The sequence below is a fragment of the Ochlerotatus camptorhynchus genome, unplaced genomic scaffold (assembly GCF_037179485.1).
Source record: "Ochlerotatus camptorhynchus isolate MF236.1 unplaced genomic scaffold, CSIRO-AGI_Acam_v1.1 ptg000257l, whole genome shotgun sequence".
NCBI classification, from domain to species: domain Eukaryota; kingdom Metazoa; phylum Arthropoda; class Insecta; order Diptera; family Culicidae; genus Ochlerotatus; species Ochlerotatus camptorhynchus.
This window is the reverse complement of record NW_027040747.1, coordinates 479,783-501,730: the sequence shown is the minus strand read 5'-3', so window position 1 is coordinate 501,730 and position 21,948 is coordinate 479,783. Positions and strand designations below refer to the sequence as shown.

General features: G+C 40.4%; 1 protein-coding gene across 1 annotated transcript in view; it reads right to left on the bottom strand.

Moving 5' to 3' along the window:
• Positions 1-21,948, bottom strand: part of LOC135705059 (protein bric-a-brac 1-like) — a 491,570-nt gene that overhangs the window by 8,644 nt on the left and 460,978 nt on the right. Inside the window, exons 3-4 of the mRNA XM_065226620.1 lie at positions 13,403-13,450; positions 11,574-11,618 (exon numbers count right to left, since the gene is read on the bottom strand). Of these exons, the coding sequence (XP_065082692.1) occupies positions 11,574-11,618; positions 13,403-13,450 (93 nt within the window). The remainder of the gene's footprint in view (positions 1-11,573; positions 11,619-13,402; positions 13,451-21,948) is intronic.

The following is a 21,948-nucleotide window of genomic DNA, read 5'->3' as shown; positions in this document are numbered from 1 at the left end:
CTTTACTTACCTGCCGAAGGAAGGCGTGATCAGAGATGTTATGCCTCAGAACATCCCGGCGGCGCCGACTGGGATTGAACCCAGGCCTTTTCGGGTGAGAGCCAATCACTTACTCTCTCTAAATGAATAAGGATAAAATCATGGGTTTGATTCAGGGTTGCATGAACATTTTTTTTTATTTAATTTAATTTAGGGGAAGTGTGCCAGTTGTGGTCCTTTAATTGGTCGTAAGGCATTAGCAGGATAACAAGGCATTAGCCTGATTGGTAAGCTTAGTAAGGTTCTTCTCATTCCAAGTAAACCGGGGCAAGCTATGACCCTGAAAAAGCTTTCATTCACGGCGAATGAGAACGACTCAAATTTGAGTTTAGTTCACTCATAATCGCCAAAAGTGCAGGAACTCAGCGATGAGTTAATTTGCCTCATGTTTTCCCAGGTTTTTCCAGGATGTTCCAGGGAAAAATTCCCGAATTTGTGAAAAGTAAAGATTGGATTCACTCAGTCTATTGGGACTACTCCGAGACTGTATAAAATTTTCGTCAATTTCCTCATTTTCCGGCAGATTTTTTAGGTTTTCCACAGGAAACCATGGGACAAATTTTACTCATCGCTGAGTTCCTGCACTTTTGGCGATTATGAGTGAACTAAACTCAAATTTGAGTCGTTCTCATTCGCCGTGTTAGTATTGGCTTGCAAAATCTTGAAGTTTGGCACCCATGTTGATATCGTTCCGGTCATGTCCCAAATTGGCCACTTCCTAAGGGGAACCCAGAACCTGCTCCAGGATGGCGATCGCAGCTTGTGATGCTGAAAACGATTCTGGAGACATCGCGCTGCAAAATCATGAGGATTAATACCCATATTGACGTGCTTCAATAGATTACCATCACTGGTTACTTTACCGGAACCAATTTTAAGGAAATGGCCACACCTCGGTTGTTTCGAAACAAATCATGAAAATGTGGCCAGCATTGATTTAAAAATTGATTCTAATGAATTCAAATGAATTCCGTCACATTAGGTATTTCTATGTGTGTAGTTCTAGCGACGTTTCATCGCTACCTAAAGCCCCACGTTGTCGAAAGCATTTTCAGTGTGTTATAATGCAAATCTTCCAACTATTGAGTTTAACTCAACTTAAAGTTTTGGCAACTTCTGTTAAATTTCTGAAATTTTTCTGAACGTAATGGGACTGCCCTGAAGCTCTTTGATCTTCATCTAATTTATTGAAATTTGTGTGAACTCTATCAAACTTCCCTGAAGCTATCGGAAGTGATCTGAATGCTTTTAGAACTTGCCTGTAGCTCTGCACGTTCTTGAAGTTTTCCGAACTTCTGTAAAAAAAATTAATCTTCCTTTAAATTCATAGAAGATTGAAGATATTCTCATTCTTGAAGGTTCCCCCATTTTTTCGGATGTAGATGGAACTTTCAAAATTTTCGTGAAATTCTCTTCTCTTCTTCTTTAAAATTCCACAATTTTCCTGACTATCATGGGACTCTCAACTTCTTACAAGGTTTGCTGGAATTTACTTCCTGCATTTTGTTCTGAACTTAATTGAACGGTCCTTAAGTTACCGAATTTTTCTTGAAGTTTTCGAAACTTCCCTTAAGTTTCCACAACTCCGAAGATCTTGAAGACTGCCACGGAGTTCTTTTTCTGCATCTTAGTTCATGAAATTTTCCTGAAATTCATTAAACTGTATTTTTTTAAAAATCTGTCCTTAAAGATCTTAAAGTTCTGAATTTTTCTGGAAGTTATAATAACAAATTATCTAAATGTTTTGAATACTCCATAAAGATCTTGGAACATACCTGAAGTTTTTTGAAATTGCTCAAATAAGCTTCTACTTCCCGGATTTTTTTTTCTGGGCTTCCCTATATTTCTCAGAACTTCTATAAAACTCCTGAAATTTTCCGGAAATAAGTTAAAGTGTCCTGATGTTCCACGTAAAAAGAAAATCATTTAAGAACTAACCTAGTACGGTTTTAATTGTGTGAGTTATTTTTTCTTATGTAATTTCAGCATTCGATATTTTTTTAAAGCGTCTGTTTTTATCACTGGGGCGGGGCAAAACTTTTACACTTCGAGAGCGCCTAGTGCAAATTGACATTCACAAATTCTTTAATGCCTTTGGAAATGTAGGTACCTGGCTTTACAAGAGTACATGATCATTCATAAGGCAGTTCAAATAAAATCAAATGGTCTGTGTCTGATGGGCGCATCTTTTCAATTTTAAGTTCGTATTTATGGGCACAGATTGAATCTACATTTAAGTTAGATGTTTGCTGCTCAATTTTGCTCATATGAGCGCATAGTGCTATTAAGGCGTCCAAAAATGCACTGAAGCATTTTGGAGCACAGCTTTTATAAATGAAGCAAATGTTGGTGCGCTCAGTTCGTTTTGATAAAAAAGAAACAAATCGGCTTTTGGAGCTGGTTACTCATGAAGTAATCATATACAACATCAAAATGGTGCTAAATCCAAATAACCAACAAGCCCGCTAATTCGCCTTTTTGCTATATAAGGCTGACATACGGCTAATATAGGGCTACCAATGCTTTATATTAGCCGTATGTCAGCCTTATTTTGCAAAAAGGTGAAATAGCTGGCTGGTTAGTTACTTGGGAAGTGATCACATCGTGGTGTCAAGAATCATTCTATATATAACACTTCTCAACGCCAAATTCAAAATTCACAATTCTTATCCCGTACCTATAATAATAAATACAAATAAATTCAGAGCATCTATTTGGCATTCAACCAATTGCAGCTTATCATAAATATCATGAGAGTTAATTGTGGTCCTTGGAACCTGTATCCAGAAGAGGTCACTGATAGAATATTCCCAGATTTTCTCTATACGCATGAACTTGATCGGTCACATTCTTAGTATCATGAGTAGCAGCTTATCATAAATATCATGAGAGTTCATTGTGGCCATCGGAACCATTTTTCCGCTTGTCCGACATACATTTAAATTAAGCAAACCAAATGCGATTTAGTCAAAGGATACTATGACAACAGTACTAGTCTAGTACGTTACTATGGCAACAGTTTTTGTCCTGGATCTTGGATTTGTTTCTGTGTTTGAAATCACAAAAAATACTCGTAACTCTTAACATAATTTCTTTGAATTATTTTCAAGAATTGTCTTAAGTTATTTACATATACTTCTTGACATTCCTTTTGAATTCTCTTTATAACAGCCCGGAATTTCACACATTCAAGTTCTTGGAGTTCTTCCTAAGATTCTCCTGGATTTTTAATGATTTGCTCAAGAATTTGCTGAAGTTTTTTTTTCCATTATTCTTCTCAAATTCGATTGAATCCTTATTATAATTCTCACCCAATTACTTGGAAATGTCTTGAAGTTATGCTAAGAACTATCTAGGAGCTTTCCTCTGAGTTATTCTAAATATTCACTTGGAATTTTCACAGAATACTTTTGAAATGGATCTCGGAATGCTCGTGCATTTCTCTTAAAACTTTTATCATAATTTATTTAGAGTGTGCTCTCACAATTCGATTCCCATAGTATTCTTTTCGGAATTTCCGGAATTTGCTTATAATTATCCGCAAAATATCAATGATATTTACCCCAGAATTTTTTTGAAATAATGTTCGGAAATAAATTACCTAATTTTGACGTAGGACTACGTCTGTGATTTCTATATGGGGGTACACTTTGTGAAAACCAAAAATGGAACATTTAACAAAATTATGAAAGATTTTGAACGTTAATAACTCAGCTTACCCTGGACCAATTTCAATAATTTTATCACCAATCGATCAGACATATTTTAACGCATCTGTTATGTTTGAGACTTTATCATTATTCAAAATATCACTATTGAAAATTGCACGAATGTGCAACTGTTACTATGATAATTAAAATTATCTACGATTGCCCTAACACAGATTTCAAAGTTGATTTCCATCCGGTCTCACCAAACGGTGCTTATTCAATCATCGCGTGGTGAGTGGTATCCAGTGCACAACGAAAGGCTCCCTGTAAGCAGCAAGCTATCAAGGCTATCTCAATCGCTGATCGGATTCAGTTCCAATCATCATGTGTGGTGGTTTCCGGTCGTCGGCATCAGCAGTAACAGCAGTGCTTTCGGCGCGTGGCGTTGAACATTTTTCTCCAGTACACAACGAAAGGCTGCCTGCAAGTAGCAAGCTGCACTCCACATGAGCATACATAGAAGGAGGAAGAAGCCCCACCGCTATCGATCGGAATCAGTAGCTCTTCGTGAGTCGTTGTATGCCACCTATGCCAAGCGCGTCACCCTCATTCCAAACAACATGCAGCTTACCAGCCTCATCTGTGTTTAACACCCTAATAACTCAGCATTACTCAACCATCACGACAAAACGGTCCTTTTCAGGACCACCATAAATTTGTAAAAGAGTATTTTAAGGACATTTGTCAAGGTCATCAATCGGGTGTCATTTCCCATATAAATATAGAACTGGAATTAGGGCGTAACAGCTTTTGTAAACAATGACTTCTTTCGATAATGCCTTGAAAGTCAAGGCTCGCCCACGCAAATCAACATCACCATCAGGTAGGGTAAAACTTCTCCTACCCGACGGTAATGTTAGTTTGCGTGGGCGTGCCTTGAATTCTTAAAAATCATCGAGAGAAGTCATTGTTTACAAAAGCTGTTACGCCTAATTCCAGCTCTATCTAGATATTTTTAAATCTAACATACCATGTACTTTAAGGCAAAATTGGGGGTGAAATTTAAAAACAACCAAAGTCGGTCGCGGCTTGAAAGTGGTCTGATTTTGATTCAGAGATGATGGATTTTAATTTTCAACACGCCAATCGATAGGATTCTTTCCTACCAATCTGTTAAAATTAAGACTTTATCATTTTTTTAAATTGTCACTATTGATAATTGCATGAATGTGCAACTGTTGCTATGATAATTAAAATAATAGCTGATTGCCTGAGAAAAGCGATTTCCTTAACACAGATTTCATTGTTGAATTCCATCCGTTCTCATCACACGGTGGTTATTCAATCACTGCGTGGTGAGTGGTGGTGTTCTCCAGTGCACAACGAAAGGCTGCCTGCAAGCAGCGAGCTGCAGTCCCCATAAGCATTCATAGAAGGAGGAAGAAGCCACACCGCTATTGATCGGAATCAGTAGCTTTTCGAGAGTCGCTGTGGGCCATCTTTGCCAAGCGCGTCATACTAAAGAGTATAAACAGAAAAAAACCCCGCTCAAGTTCCTATTCCTACACAAAACAGAAGCTTCTGCTGCAGTTTACAAATAAGATTTATTATATAAGACCACATAGTCCTACGTCTCCATTGCGTACGTAGGGCTGTCCCTTGTAGTTTTTTTTATTGAAATCCTCACCCATGCTATACGCAAGTTTTATAACCGTTAATATAAGCTATATATAATTGTATATGTTTGTAAAAAAAACACATCATTGCCTGAAAATATGTTACTTGGACAGCAGTAACGTATGCATTAAAAAATGGACTGATTTTGGCGATTTTTCATGCGGTTACCCTGCCATCTGGTGGTGAATCTATCTGTGCATCGCTAATTGGCAAATCAAAGCAAAGCCAAAACTGGTTATGCGGCACCTAGTTTTAAGATCCGAATTTTAAAAAATGATGATGTTCTTAAAAAAGTGTCATGCAATTTGACAGATATTAAAACGTCATTACCATTTTCACCGACTCGACATCTGTGAGTCAATCGTCACTTTGATTCTTTAATCATAGCAACCCTGTTGTGTACAGAAAAAAAAATTGACAGCGTTATCAGTTGATTTGCAGCAGCCATGACGAAAACAGTCAAGCAACTACGCTCGATTCTTTGTTCGTACTGCCAACTCCACGCCAGAATGCCAGACCAACGGAAATCTCCGTAGATCTACGGATTTTACAATGTTTTGCGGAAATACGGATCCGTAGGCAAAATCTACGGAATTCGGTACAGTTTATACGGATTTTTTTTCTTCAGTGTACGTTTCCCTTCAGAATCGAATTTTATAATCTGATTCTGAAGGCAAAGAAGCATAAAGTAAAATACACCACTGCAAATTGTCAACCGTTTTCTTGCTCACTTATCCGCTTTTTGAGTAAACAAACGTCAGACTGTGCGTGAAACATGGCGGCCTTCGTACTATCTCTTCACTCCGTCGAAAGTTCTCATAATATACCAGCCCAGTGGCAGGCGCGTAGGCAGCATGTTATACCGTGACAGCGGGCCCAGAACAGCAAAATAAATGATTTGAGCCCGGGACATGATGCCTACTGTCAAACGCTGCTGTTGGTATAGGCCTTGTCACTGGCCTGTAATATACAGTCAATCTTTGCATGAAGAGAAAATTTTTCGACGGTGCCGTGTGAAGGCGAATAAAAGTCATGTCGAGACCAGTCTTGTAAGCGGTCACCGTAGTCGACACATTTTCTATGATAATCGACTGCCTTTGCTTCCGACACTTGCAAAACAAGCTTTCAAATTACAGTACCAAACTAAAATGTCATACGACAGGCTCTGTCATACGATACTGTCGCCGAAGACCATCACGGATGTAAGTATTTTAGTTTTTCTCATAATAAGAGCTGCTGATGTTTTGCTTGTGCAAGCAACGATGTCATAGTAATAACCTTTTTGATCAGAAATGGTTTAATTTACACCAAAATGAGGAATTAGAACGAAATCGCATATGACATATGATAGTCATTTGATAATTTTCTTTTTGCTCGAATGTTCTTCTACCGTTTGCGTTGCGTAAGAGAGACGACGCTCTCTTCCCCGTCAGCTCGTTCATGATCAGGCCTTCAACGTGTTCATCAAAAAGCACGTAATCCATAAGTCGTCGTACTTTATCGGAAACTTACGGCTTTATAAAGGAAACTACGGTTAAAGCGTGGCTTTCTTATTAGATTACGACACCACTGTACCACCGCTACGGGATCACAATTGATCAGATCGCCATAGATGGTCTTGAAACCCCTGTAGTGGATCCTCAAATTGAGCTGGAAACCATTGCCGTGGATAATGAGACAGAATTGCTGCTTGGGCAACAGGAAACGCTCCTTTGGAATGAGTACAAATGCCTGGAGATCGCTCCCGCGCAAAACAGGGTTCCTCTGTCTTTAATATATGACGAGCACGGCGAAAAGATAGCTTTTCCTGCCGTTTGTTTCGGCCATCTACGGAAATTCAAGCCAGGGGTTCGGGTGACATATTTTATGATGGCATCCAGTGATACTCGTCGTCAAGACAGGCGTGTGGCCAAACCACATTTGTTGTATATGACAATGAAAGTTCTTCGGCTTAGAATTTCCGAAGGCTTGCAATGTACTTTTAAGTGCACGGCGACCGCAAACATTACACGTGGACCTTAAGGACCGCATTATTCATGGAGCAGTGCATTGAGCGAAATCTAGTCTTCCTCAAATCAATACCGAATTCAGTACAGTATTGGCAACAAAGGAAGAGAAATTTGTTCTTCATGATGTGGCAATTGAGAAAGCCTACGATGTTCCTCACACTCAGTGCAAGTGAGATGAAGTGGCCCATTTGTTAAATCTCTTACATCGGGTGTCAGAAGGACACAATGGCTATGACTTAACAGATCCTATCCAGGAATTGACTGCACTACAAAGAGCAACTGTGATGAATGATGATGATCCAGTCACGTGCTGCGTGTACTTCAACAAGCTGGTTGACACGGTTGAATTTCAGCACCGTGGAAGTCCTCACGCGCACATCTTGCTATGGCTGAACAAGGATCCCCGGGAAGCAATCAGTAAAAGTATGCCAAAAACTACAGGTGCAACAGTATCATGGTATTCATGCCAGTACTACTATCGGCCCTTTTCAGGACCACCAAGATTTCCCAATAGATTTGAATTTCTGAACATGTCCCAACTAAAATTCATATCAAAAGCTTCTTTTCAGGGCAATCATATTCATACTAAAGAGTATAAACAGAGAGAACCCCTCTAAAATTCCTATTCCTACACAAAACACAAGTCCTGCTGCAGTTAACAAATCGGAGACTACGTAGTCCGATGTCACCATTGCGTACAACCCTAGAGGGCATTCAGTATATTTTTTTTTTCAAAAGTTCTTTCATCGATTTATCATTTAACGTAAAATATCACCTTAGAACTAAAAAAAATAACACCTTCGACTAAAAAAAAAAATCCGTAGAAATCCGTAGGTTTTAATAAGTCTACGGAATTGCATAGAAAAAAATCTGGCATCTCTGCGCCAGAGCGAAGAAGTTGGACATCCTGAGGCACTTCGTGTCTCCCTTGTGGAGAAAGGCGAGAGCGTCGAACGGAAGCCCGACGGTGCTGGGCGACCGTAAAGTGCAGCTGAAGAGGAAGACCGAGGGCAAGGTCACCTCATCGTTCCGTGCCTTGGGCCGGGAGGTCGGAGCAACCGGCCAAACGGTGAAGAAGTACCTGGACAAAATGGACATTGTTATGCGGCATCGTCAGTCAAGGCTGGCCGTGTCTGAGCAGCAGACAAACCCAGAAGGAGCGGCTGAAGGTACTGGTGAAAAAAATATTTCTGGCGAGGCGCGACGTCGTGGTCGTGGAAGACCACCAACCCTCCCTACGTCCCCCAGCTGCGACCGATAGAACATTTTTGGGTGACGGAGCATCTATTCCAATAAAGCCAAGACAACAAAATAATTGAAGAACATGCCGACATCCATCTTTTCATCGGCCATTGTTAAGATTCCGGTTAGCTGCCGTAAAATTTTTGTAGAAGGTTTAATAAACGTAGGATTTAAGGAAAAGTAACTTTTTTTCACTGTCATCCGAAACTAGTCATTTTTTTCAATGCATACGTAACTTGTTTGAAATTCTTTTGACGTAGGACTACGTCTTTGATTTCTATATGGGGGTACACTTTGTGAAAACCGAAAATGGAGCATGTAACAAATTAAGAAAGATTTTGAACATTAATAACTCAGCTGCCCCTGGTTCAATTTCAATAATTTTATCACCAATCGATCAGAAATATGGCTACGCATCGATAACAATGCTTCCGAATGTTGATTTTCATTAAGAAACTATTGAAAAACTGGTAAATGTCCAGCATTGTCCAAAAGCGTCGAATTAACTAACAAATCCACCAATTACCTACATGCATATGCTGCTTCCCCAGCACAGTCATCAGAGAGTAGTAAGTAGACGAAACAAGTCGAAGTGGCATTCGCCTCCGATCCTTGGGCGCGTGCGAATAGGGAGGATGGAATTGCGTAATATTTTGCACACTCATCGCCATACTCAGAACCACACGCTCCCAATGGCCACACCACAGTGTGGTGGTGTTCGGTCGTCGAAATTAGTACCAGCAGTAGCAGTGCTTTCGGCGTGTGGCGTTGAAAACTGTTCTACAGTAACAACGAAAGACTACCTGCAAGCAGCGAGCTGCAGAGCCCACATAAGCAACCATCAAAGGAGGAAGGAGCTGCACTGCTATGCTATGGATCGGAATCAGTAGCTCTTCGTGAGTTGCTGCGGGTCGGTTATCTATGCCCAGAGTGTCATCCTCGCTGCAAACGACATACAGCTCGACAGCCTCATCCGTGTTGAACACCCAGCTCAGAATTACTCAACCATCACTACAAAACGGCCTTTTGCAGGACCACCATAAATTTGTTAAGAGTATTATTTGGACATTTGTCAAGGTCACCAGTTCCCGCAAGCAGCTAGCTATCAAGGCTCAACCTGGTATCTATAGAAGGTGTGGAATTGTAGGCCCGAATGTATTGGTGAGATTAAAAGTGTTAAAAATCCATATAGAATTTGAGAGAAGTGGGCATAATTCGCTTTGGGTATATATTTAGTCCCCAAAAAGCCAATAAAATCAAATTTGTGAGAAAATTAGCTCTCACGAGTTCAATCTCTCGAAGTCCCTCCTTTTTTACATATTCTGCACAAAATATACTTTCCGGGGCGCCCATGCATATAATTAGGAAGGAAATCCTGTGAGGGGTGAATTAAATACACTTTAATACCAAAATGCAAAAAAACTTAAAAAATCATAAATAACAAAAAATTCAAAATACACTTTTTAAAGTTGGGTAGATGAATCAAAAATACTCAAGTTGACAGTCCCTTGGATTCTCTTCATCAACTTTCTCTTTGAAATAAATACTACACATTTGATACGCTAACAAATAAAAAACGGAAAGAGTTAAGATAATTGATGATTGATCAATTAAAAGAACTAAATGTTCACATTTGTTCTGTCCACTAGCGGTCCTACGTCAAGCTTCCGTTCGTGCCCCTAGGCACAGACCCTTCTACTTTTCAGAATTAATTTTGAATTTTCATTGGAAGTGGACTTGGAATTTCCTTTACAATCCTCAGAACTAGTGCTGAGATTTGTCATTGTCATTGACAGACTTTCGTGCGATATTGACAAAACTGTTTTTCACATAGTCACTGACAGACTTGATCCTCAAAAAACCTTCATCAAAATCTCATTCAATGACAAAGATTCAACTGGTAACAAAAGTGGAATTTCGTGTTACATTATTGCAGTCACATTATTCCACACATCCAAACAGACCAGGACATGCTTGTTCACTTTAACCGCTCCATGTAACTGTGTTGCTCAGGTCATTTAATTTCGATACAAATTTAGTTAAAAAAAATCTACACTTGTTCGTCACTGACTGAAAATTGACATGGTTTGCCTTGACGATGAGTGATGACTGTTAGCTCAAATGAGTGACCAAAGCAGAATTGTCAATTTCACCGTTTATCGTCGACATTTTGCAGCGCTGCTCAGAACTACCTAAAAATTCAACCATGAAGTTCCTCCAAAATTCACACATTAAAAATTACGCTTCTTACAATAACATTTATTAATTTATTTAGATCTACACCTTTGACACTTAATTGTTGCACAGATGTTATTTTAAATTGATGATCTAGTGTTAGTTTTATACGTAATCTTGGAAATATTAAAATCATTTTTTTTTCACCGCGTTATAAAGTCTGCAGCAACTGTCAAAACGTTTATGATGACCACAGAGTGCTATGTTATACTATATATAAGTGTGACGTTATTACGTAGAAGGCGACCTGGAGCGCGAGCATAACTCGCATTCGAGTTTATAAGTAACGTTAACAGTTAATGACACCGAAGCTCCAAAATTGTTCACGTTGACGCCAAAAGTTCATACGACCGATTTTCAACAATTGCTGCCAATAGCTATCAGAAACAATGATCGAAAATTATTTCCCAAAACGTTTGAAGGCATGTATCTCAACTCATAGTGGACATTTTAAAATGAAAAAAAACAGTTTTTTTTAATGTGCATTCATATGGCCAAACCATGTAGAATTGCATTACAAGTCTTAAAACGATAAAAATGCACGAATATTTATTTGTTCGTACAAGCATCAGTTCATAGTTTGTGAACAGTCTATTTTTTGCATTGCATCGATACTTTTTGAAAACCATTTAATTGCCCTTAAAAATTAGTCACCAAATTTGAGTTTCCCTCATCCAAAAAGGGAAGCCTCGTATTAGTAGTTAAAATTAAATTTAGTTACCTTGTTTTGCTGCAAAAGCGCTGCCGTCGTCAGTAAATCGGTTCGCTGGAAGAATCGAAAAGCGATAAGGATGATGGTTAATATGATGTTTATGGTTTGTGTGACTAATTATCAGCGATAAGTCACGAGATAAATTGAAATTTGTTATCAAGCGTGAAGGTTGATTCTGTTCATGGGTTCTAAATTTAAAATTCCAAATTTAGTACAATACAAGGGAATAACGAATTGAGTGCGTATAAGGTGACGCCTTCTTTGCTTGATTTGAATAATGAACAGTCAATTTTGTATTTCTTAAAGAAATTATGCCGAAACCACAGAGTTATCCATCGAAGGCGTTCCACCGTTAATAATTAACCACAAAGGATTACTTAATGACTTCATTGCCTAGCTAGTGACCGGTATGTGGCGATCCGGGGAACTATCAGTGTATAGTCTCCGTCGCTTGGTGGCCAACAGTATCATATATTTATGTTTCGACCATCTCGAACCGAACCTTGGTTGGTTGGTTGGTTGGTTGGATGGCTCGCCGTAGCTCGCCCGCATAGAACCGATACCAACGCGGCACGCAGCAGTAAATTATTCACACATGCATAAAGTTATAATTAACAGTCTATTAAATGTTTCAGCAAATTTCATAAATGAACTAGCAGCAGCAGTTAGCTGATGTGCAGCGAAACCACCCCATCATCGACTGCGGAAGGCTCCCGATTCCATCGAACCATGCAGGTAAGTTCGTAAGGTACCTATCTCTTCTTCCGCGACTGCCAAACTGCACCGAACGTTGTTCGAAATGTGGCTCATTAGACTGGTTCATAAAAATTGACTCTGTTTGTTAACTTTGAAGAAGACTTTTCCTGAATTTTCAACTATTCAAATTCCCACCAGTTTACCCTACATACATGATGATCAATGGATGCACTTTTCCGCGCCCGCGATTTCAAATAATGTATGCACCACCGCCGCCGCATCGCACCGTACAAAACCACACACAATTAAAAGATAGTGCTCCTTTGAATACGCGAAGGGGAGTGGGATTGCAAAAATCGAAAAACTTTCAAACTGTGTGTGTGTGTAGCGGAGTTGGGAGAAGCTCCACTATATGCATAGACACATTTTTAATTCCACATACGAATCACGATTCGATTCCGGAGTCGGGCGAAAGAAAAAAACAAACCAGAAACCAGAACAGCAATCGAATTTCAGAACCTCATGCAAAAGTGCAATTTGTGCAGGTTGTAAATGAAATTATGAAAAAGTAATGCCCGAGAATAAACGGTTGCAAGTTTGCGCTCGGCTGCTGAAGGTGGTGGCTTCGGGAAGGAGATCTGATCGAAGAAAATCGATTGTTTTCCGAGCGAAGGTGGGTCAGGTCAGGGGGTTACCCATATGGGCGGCACGGATGTAAATGCAAAACTTTACATGTTGTTTCCGATGAACAGCCATAGGAGGGAAAAATCACTGAATCGTTTGCTGCTAGCTTCCAGGTTTGAGAAAACGAAAAACTTTAATTAAGTTGTTCAACTTTATCCTGCTCGATAGCGGTGGTTCTGTGTGCGAAATGAACCTTTTAAGCGTTTCTTCGATCACGTCGATTGGTTGGGTGGCCGGAGTGGAACCGTTAAATGCATTCAATATTTAGAATATTCGTTTTTGATTATTGAATTACCCGGCGAGGACCATAATTTCATTCTCTTATATTGAACTTTGGCACGTTTTCAGCAAGTTTTTGAGCACTGTTTGGCGCCAGTGCTTGTCAATCGATGGGGGAGGTCGAGGGTCGTTGGGGATCGGATGGTATGACAGGTGTAAGAAAAGGAAAAGTTAGTTACCGTAGGTTGTGGGTGGCGTACAGGCAGCTTCCTTCAATAGTGTATTGCCTGCAAGGTGAATTAGAGAGAAAACTTGTTTAAAGTAATTTGCTTTTGATGAGTGCGTGTCTTGCGACAATGATGATGCTTGTAAGTATGGGTGACTTCATTTATTACAGTATAAATGTTTAATTTAAGCTAAGATGCACTTTAATCTACAATATTGATGACGCGAAAAAATAGAAAGTATAGAACGATGAGACGATGAAATTTCTCTCAATTAAGCACAGTGATTTTGATTAAATAACTGTATTTCACTGACTACTTCAAGGCTGAAATAAATAGTAAACTCAATATCAACAATAATCGATAAAATCATGTGGGTACTGGAAAAACGATTTATCCATTTGGAATCTAGTACCACTGTTAAAACCGGTAACTTATAGCAAAGTCTCCATATCAATAAGACTGTCAAGTTTGCCAGAATCCATACGATAGATACAATAGCGCTGCGGTTGAGCGAAGGTGGAAACAACGCATAGAAAAATAAGCAAATACAAAAACATTTCATCTGAGTGTGCAATCTTTGCTTTCAAATTTCTTCGGAGCATTTACTTTTGAGTGACAGATGGCTTGATTGTGTCTATCTTATAGCGGTCCTATGAGAAAACAGGAGAGTTGCCAGTCTACTTGATATGTTGTCTTCGCTTATAAAGACTGAGTACAAGTAAAATGGTATGCACAAAAAGACCTGTAACTCGTGATTCAATAAGTTTGTCCACTAATGATTGCTTTATAGTTGTTTTATTAAAACTTAAAAGTTACAGCATTAGATGGCTACATTACTCCAGTTTGAACGAAATCTCTAACCTTCCTCTTGATGGAGCCCATCAGTGCCCGCACAGTGGAAACGGACATAGAATCTGCGCATTTCTTCCATTTTGCCCGAATTTGCTGGATGTCATTGACAGCCCCGCCGCTTCGTCGAAGTCGCTGCTTTGAATTTGCCCAGTATTTTTCGATTGGTCGAAAATCCGGGCTATTCGGAGGGATCATTAGCTTGGGGACAAAATCGATCTTGTTGGCAGCATACCACTACAGAACCACCTTGGAGTAGTGGCAGCTGGCCAAGTCTGGCCAAAAGATGACTTTGTCCTTATGCTTGCGGATGAACGGCAATACACGCTTTTTCAGACATTACTCGATGTAAACATAGGATGTCATCGTTGAGGATGTGACGAATAGTTCCGTTTTCAGGCCTTGTTCGCGAACTTGTCAGCAAACACGAACTTGAATCTTCCCGGCACATCCTCACGTCCAGTCGCGATCCAAAACTTTTGACCGGGAAGCTGCTTAAAACCGAGTTCAATGTATGTTTCGTCATCGATCAAAGTGCAGCCCTTGTGTTTCGTCGAACCACGGTCGTACAAGAGTCTTGCACGCTTTTTGACCACGGAATGCTGCTCCATGTGCCAGTTCGGATGTGTACTGGCTTTGTACGACTTGTATCCTTCCCTCGCAAGGATGTTCCGCACCGTTTGAAAGTTGGCGTTGTACCTTCCGGCCACATCTCGGTTCGAAAGACCGGGGTTGGCTTTAACGCTGCGCAGCTGATGATTCCTGGTTCCAGTTTTTTCGTAGGTCCGCTGATTCCTTCAGCACTTTAGCCAGCTTGGAAACGGACCACTCCGGATTTTCCAGATGTTTGTGCACAATACTTTTTCTTCTTTCGAGTTCTATTTGACGTTATTTCTGAACGCGATCGACTACTTTGATCAAACTTGCACCAGTTGTTCTCTATTATAGAAGTGTAAACAAACCACTGTCAAAGATTTTTGATTCCCAACACTAGAGACGTGCTAGCGGCGTTTTTTTTTACTAAAGGTGCACTTGAGAGCGCTAAGAGATGAACTAGCCTATGGCTAAAAATCTCTTAAATAAAGATTAAAAAAAAAACTTGAGAGCGCCCATATCAGTGAAGCATATGTAATTTTTGGTCGAACTAGGGCCAAATATATCCAGTGTACCATATTCGGTCGTAGTCCCCACGTTTCCCCACAGCTTTACTACAGACCCATAGGGCATTTATAGCCTTAGTGATAACCTTGTCAAGATGAGAGTTCCAGTTCAGTTTCCTATCCAAAGTAGCACCTAGGTATTTAACTTCATCCGCGAACTGAATTCGAACTCTATCTACAGTAGGCTGTGTTCACATATTTTTTTCCTATGACAGTTTTTGAAGGGTTTACATTTAAGCCCTCTCTCCTACACCAATGAAAGGTCGTGTTTAGGGCAGTTTGTAACCGATTTGAAATCGTGTTCTCAAGCTTTCCCCGCACTATAATGGCTATATCGTTTGCGTAACCAATCACCTCGCTAAACTTTTAAGGAGTTCATCCACTACTAAAGACCACAATAAGGGTGATGGTATCCCTCCTTGAGGACAACCCTTCATCGTCTTATAGTTAATTGCGCACCTCCAAGATCAGCAGAAATTTCTCGATCTGTGAGCATCGTCATTATCCATTCGATAATGCAGTAATCCAAGCCCCTTGCTCCCATAGCTGAACGCGTTGAGCTGTAGGATGCATTATCGAATGCTGCTTCTATATCAAGAAAAGCAACCACGGCTATTTCCTTGGCCTGAAGAGATTTCTCGTTTTGACGTAGGATTACGTGTTTCAGCAACATATTCGGGGGTGCAATTTAAAAAAAAAAACAAAAATCGACCGCGTTACGAAGAGTGGTCAGATTTTTACTACTTATATGTAACTCTGTCAATAGCGGATGGATTTTAATTCTAAACAAGCCAATTGATTCGAAATTTTTCTACGAATCTAAATAAATGAACATTTTTATCAATTTTCAATAGGTCTTATTGAAAATTACACAAATGTCCAACTGTTGCAATGGCGATCAAAATTATCACCTTGCAAAAAGCGCTTTCCCTAACACAGCTTTCAAAATCGAATTCCATCCGGTCTCGCCGAACGGTGCTTATTCAATCACCGTTTGTGGGGGTGTCCGGTTGGTCGTAATCAGCAGCATAAATTTTGCTGAGATCTCAGTAAAAATAAATACCGAGCCTGCTCGGTGGTGCCAATCCAGGCAAAACAAATTTTAGTGTGCATAACAAATATTGTTATGCGAAATTAATGAAAGCAACCTTGTTGTCAACCTAACTGTCATAATGCGTAATAATGAAAGAGGCAACATATCAAATTTATATTCTCAGCCCTATTTTATACAACATTAGGAGCGAATATGCTGATGCTAAATTTTAAGGTATATTCATTAAATTTAGTTTTACGGACAATGGAAATCAGTTTTTCGATGTACGAAAATTACATTCGTTTGCTTCGATCGAAAAGATGAAAAATTAAAAATCGAGATTATAACAATCGATCTCTCAAAGATCGATCCAAGATCGCCCAATCCTACTTTCGGCGCGTTGTGTTGAACATTGTTCTCCAGTACACAAGGATGCCCGCAAGCAGCGAGCTGCAGCCCACATGAGCGTCCAGTCACTGAAGAAGGAGGAAGAAACCGCACCACTACTGATCGAATTCAGTAGCTCTTCGTGAGCCGCTGTGGGCCATATATGCCAAGCGCGTCACCCTCGTTCCAAACAACATACAGCTCGCCAGCTTCATCCGTGTGGTACATAGAAATTCTCACAATGACCGAACACCACATGACCTTATGAATTAACCAGAAACACTTCGAATTAAGGTAAGGTTTTCTCCAGGACGCTAGAAAAAAGCCAAAAATACCGTATTTTTATGATTGATTGCGAATATCTCGCGATTGTAAAATTTTAGCAAGAAATTCCTCCAGTCAATTTTCGCTTTTTTATTATCTATTGAACAAAACAAAAATTTCGTGCGTTTTGTGCAAGAAAATGCGTAATTTTGTCATCAGAACACGAGGTGTTACCGTGGTGGGAAAAGTGATTTCCCTAACACAGTCACCGAATATTGATACCGAGCACGTAATTGTACGTCAGATCTACGATCTACCACTTATTTTTTTTATTAACCAGCGATTGTAATGCCGTTATCGTAGATTTACCTGATTGATAAGCGAATTGAAATTTGCTAAGAGCTACCTCTTAGTAACTTATTGATTTAATGAAGTCATGCACAATTTTTTTCATTGTCTTCAACAGAACAGAGGAAAAACTTATGCGTCTGAAGGCTTTCGGAGTCGGTTTATTCCTTTTTCCAGCTTTTGGAATGAAGACAACTCGAACCTTTCTCCATGTTTTTGGTATGTGGTTTAAAGCAACACTGGCTTTAAATAGTTCAGTTAAGAGGGGAATGAGTACTTCTTTTCCCTGTTGAAGTAATGCTGGGAATATTTCATCTTTCCCGGCAGAGTTGATAGGTTGAAAAGAACTGAACGCCCATTCAACTCTAGATGGTGTGAAGATTTCACAAGCTTTCAGATAGGCATCTTCAGCCCATGTATGTCTTGCCTTATCAAAGTCCTGTTCTTCTTCAGCCGCCGAAGGAGTCGAGTCTGGGAAGTGAGTCCTTATCATTTCTTCCAATGTTTCAGAAGAGTCAGCAGTAAATGTTCCCATCAGTGTTGGCAAAATCAGAAATCAATTGATATTTTTCCGCTCTCATGCGCTCGCAAAGTCACGCGTGATATTGGAACAAAACATCATGCTTGATATTGATTTTACAAGCTCCTTTGATATTGCGAGACTATTCACAAAGTGCAAAAATCAAGCTGAGAGTTAACTCGACACAAAAATGATTCCGTTGCACATCGTTTTCTTAGAAAGAGAAAGTATAGTTTGCTATCTCTTTTTACTCTTCACCGATGGCAGACACAAAGTGACTGCTACCAGCCGTTATGGAAGTTTCGGTTGCGTTCGGGTGTAAAGCAAAAATCATTAAACTCAATCTCACCACAGTTTGTTGAGATTTGCAGGTGGTGAATTTTGTTAGCTTGATATTCCGAGCTGCGATATCACAGCTTGCAAAATCAACCACAGTTGTTTGCTTGTTGATTTTTGTCTACGAAAATCAAGTGTGATCTTGAGCGTTGGTGAGATATAATTTTTAGATATTTTCTCAACACTGGTTCCCATCTTCTTTCTCTTATTGAAGCTTCTTAATAAACAAGGGGACTCTAGTAATTTTGAGTAAACCACGAAATAATTGAGCATATATCGACGATTTAGGGAGCATTTACTTAATGAACAAAAGATGTAGGAAGAACTTGCAGTTCTGAAATGACACAAATCATTTGCCATTGGATTTTTGGTCATGGAGAATTTTGGAGATCCTGAATCTCTATATACATCTAAGTCCATCTAACATTGGACTTGAAAGTTGGATTCAAGGTGTTTTTGATGTTTGCATGGATTGTTTCTATCAAATCCGGTATTGACTCCGCTTTCAATCGAACCAAAAAATCCACCACGCTAAAAGCATAAGTGCGCCAGGTCAACGGTGTTCGAACCCAATTTATAAATCATGACTTTCACCCTTTAACCTCGCCGATTAGCGTCACGGTTTTCTGCTTTTTTGTTGGTTTTCCGCCTGTCCGTTGCCCACAGTAAAGAACCACCTCTAGGCAAAGCAACAAAAAAAAAAACCCCTAGCCCCAAAAAGCCAAAAGCCACACATATTTTATGCACCGACAGTGCATCGAAACGCATCGTAAAAGAAGGTAACGTGAATCGGGGTAGGCAAAATTCCGACTGGGAAAAAGCAGAGGTTGACACATCCAGTTAACCGCCGCTATGCATAGTGCCATCTCGCAACCACCTGTTGGATGATGACTCTTTTACATCAATTCGATGCAATTCAATAAAAAAAAACTGCGGGGGAATGCGCTGTTCCCACCTCTTCCTCTGCCACTCTGCTGCAAATGCAGATTTACACAGATTGGCCATGACTCCAGGGGTTTTTGTCACCTACTTTCCTTTATTTTTTTCGACCGATTCAACTACACTGCGGTGCGACAAATTCGTAATACATGAGTTGTTTTGTTTTTGACGTAAATTATTATTTAGTACAGAAATTTTACTCTTTTGATAAACCTTAAATTAACTTCTGTTTTAACTCTGGAAACTTATATCTTATAAAGTATTTTTGATGACAAGATCAAACAAATGTATCCAATCTAAAACAGGGTTTCAATTTGAATTTAAAGAAAACAGAAATTAAAACCAAGAATGACTTAAAGACTTAAAGAAAGACAGAAACATTTGCCCCAGCACTGTAGATAGAAGCGCCCAGCCTCCGGATGTCGCCCATTGGAAAAACCACCGCTTTGGCCACTGTTTGACAACCGTTTACACCGAAAAACAACGTGTTGAAAGTGGTCAATTTAGAGATTTATCTACACACATGCGAAGTGCATTCCCCGTAATCGATGTGCATACACACAATCCTACCGACCATCCACCCACCCGGCAGCCACAGTGCATTCAACCGCGATGGAACCAACCCATTCGACCAACCGAGAGAGGTGGCAAAACCAATTCGCCCAAACCAAAAAGAGAACGAGACCACCGAGGGGGCGGGGTTGAAATGCAATTCGCGCGCGCCTGGCCCTACACAACGTGGCTGCAGCTCATTGCATTGCAGCGCTGCACCACACTACCCCCACTTGCATACGTGAGTCGGTGTGTGGCGGCTCGCTGCAAAACGTGAGTAGAGTTTTAAAAACAAATCTTTCACACGGTCAATCTCCCCCAAACCCCAACTGCTCAGCGCGCGAGTTTTTCGCTGCAAGTCATCCTCCTCACTACTGCTGGTCAGGATCAACACCCAACCGACACCCGTTGCCATCGTCGTCCTTCCGCGGTCGCTGTGCTGTGCTGTGCGCGGGGTATATTTACGATGACATCGATGCACTCGCGTGATCTGCACGCGACACACGCAATATGTTTGCTATGGGTAAACCGCGCGGGGACCCCCGAAAAGAGGACAGAGCACCCCGCTGGCTGCACTGCATATAGCATACCATACACATATCGCGATATGTTAATCGGTGTGAGCTTTGACAGCGAAATTGCTCCAGCTAATTCCCACGATTTGTTTTCTCTCCGTCGCTTTTGCTGTGGGGGTTATTGATGTTGTTAGGTGTTACTGGGAACTCTCTGGTTCGATGTCCGGCACTGGCATAGTTTGGGTTACGAGAGTTTAGAGGAATACAAAAAGGTAATGCGTGAGCTCAAGAGATATTATGGGTTAAGTTAAGAGCTCTAGTGGCATTTCATTCCGCTACCTTATTAGCTTATCCTTGATAGATGCGCGTATTTCATCTGCAATTTGCAGGCATGTCAGCGCATTGTAGACGAAATACGTGTATCTGTCAAGGATAAGCAAATAAGGTAGTGAAATTAAATGGAAATTACTAATCCCTGAGGGGATGTCCCACAGACTTTCGTGATTGAGTCGGTCGAAAGCTTTTTTGTAGTCAATCTATACCAAATAGAGGGACTCTTGGAATTCGTTGACCTGGCCTTTGTTTCTCCGGGCTATCAGCTAACGGAGACAGGGAAGTCTATGTTCCCAAATTCCAGTAAAGATCTGAAATTGATCGAAAATTAACCATCAACTATAAACTTCCACAATTTGGAAAGGGTGGATTGCATTCGGTCGCTATCAATAAGGTAAATCATATCAGAAGCACCCTGCCCCAAAACGAACAGATAGAACTGCAACCTCACGTACAATCTCTCAAATACACACACACATTGACAATCGAATCATTTGTGCATCGCAAAACGCCCAACGGCATCACTTTCACGTGTTTTCAACCGGTCCCAACCGCCGGCCTCCCAGTCCAGAGCTGCCGGCCGGATTAAATGAGCCGGTCAGCGTCAAACAACCAAGTTCTTTTTTTTTCGGGCATGTTGTTGTTTGTTCGAGCCACCCCGGGGTTGTGTCCCAACGCGTGCCATTTCATTCAATTGAGGCTCTGTGCACACACATACACACACATGCACACGCAAATTATTGGAGTACTACCGCCACCGGCATTCTGGTCTGAACCCTGCCTGCATCACGTGGGGCAATATGATAAATAGGTGCACCATTGGACCGGATCGACTACTCTATACGGTTTGCCTCATTGATTGGCCACTTGGCGGTGATGGCGGTGGTGGCTGGCGTGTGTATTATCGGATAATCATTTACACGTTGTTCGGGGGGATATAGATTGGTTAATTGATTATTTCCGAACCGTTTTTCCGATGCGGCAGCGGCAGACAGGGTGGACTTGCGATTGAGTTCATTGAAATTTGGAGTGTTTTAATTGATACTTGCGAGCTTCATTAGTGTCGATGGGTATTGACGCTAGACCTTGAGATCTTGTGAACATGAGCATCGTTTCTATTTTCAATACAATGTAATTATTGACAGCTATCAACAAACTTATCAACACAGTTGAACACAAATGTAAGAAAATGAAACTTTTGATCATCAAACCCAACGTAAATACCACAGCATCATCATCATCATCAGCAGCATGATCGGTATCGTTAGGAGCATAGGCGTAATCATTCAATTTCCATTTATTTTATTTGTCTGGTGTTGTTT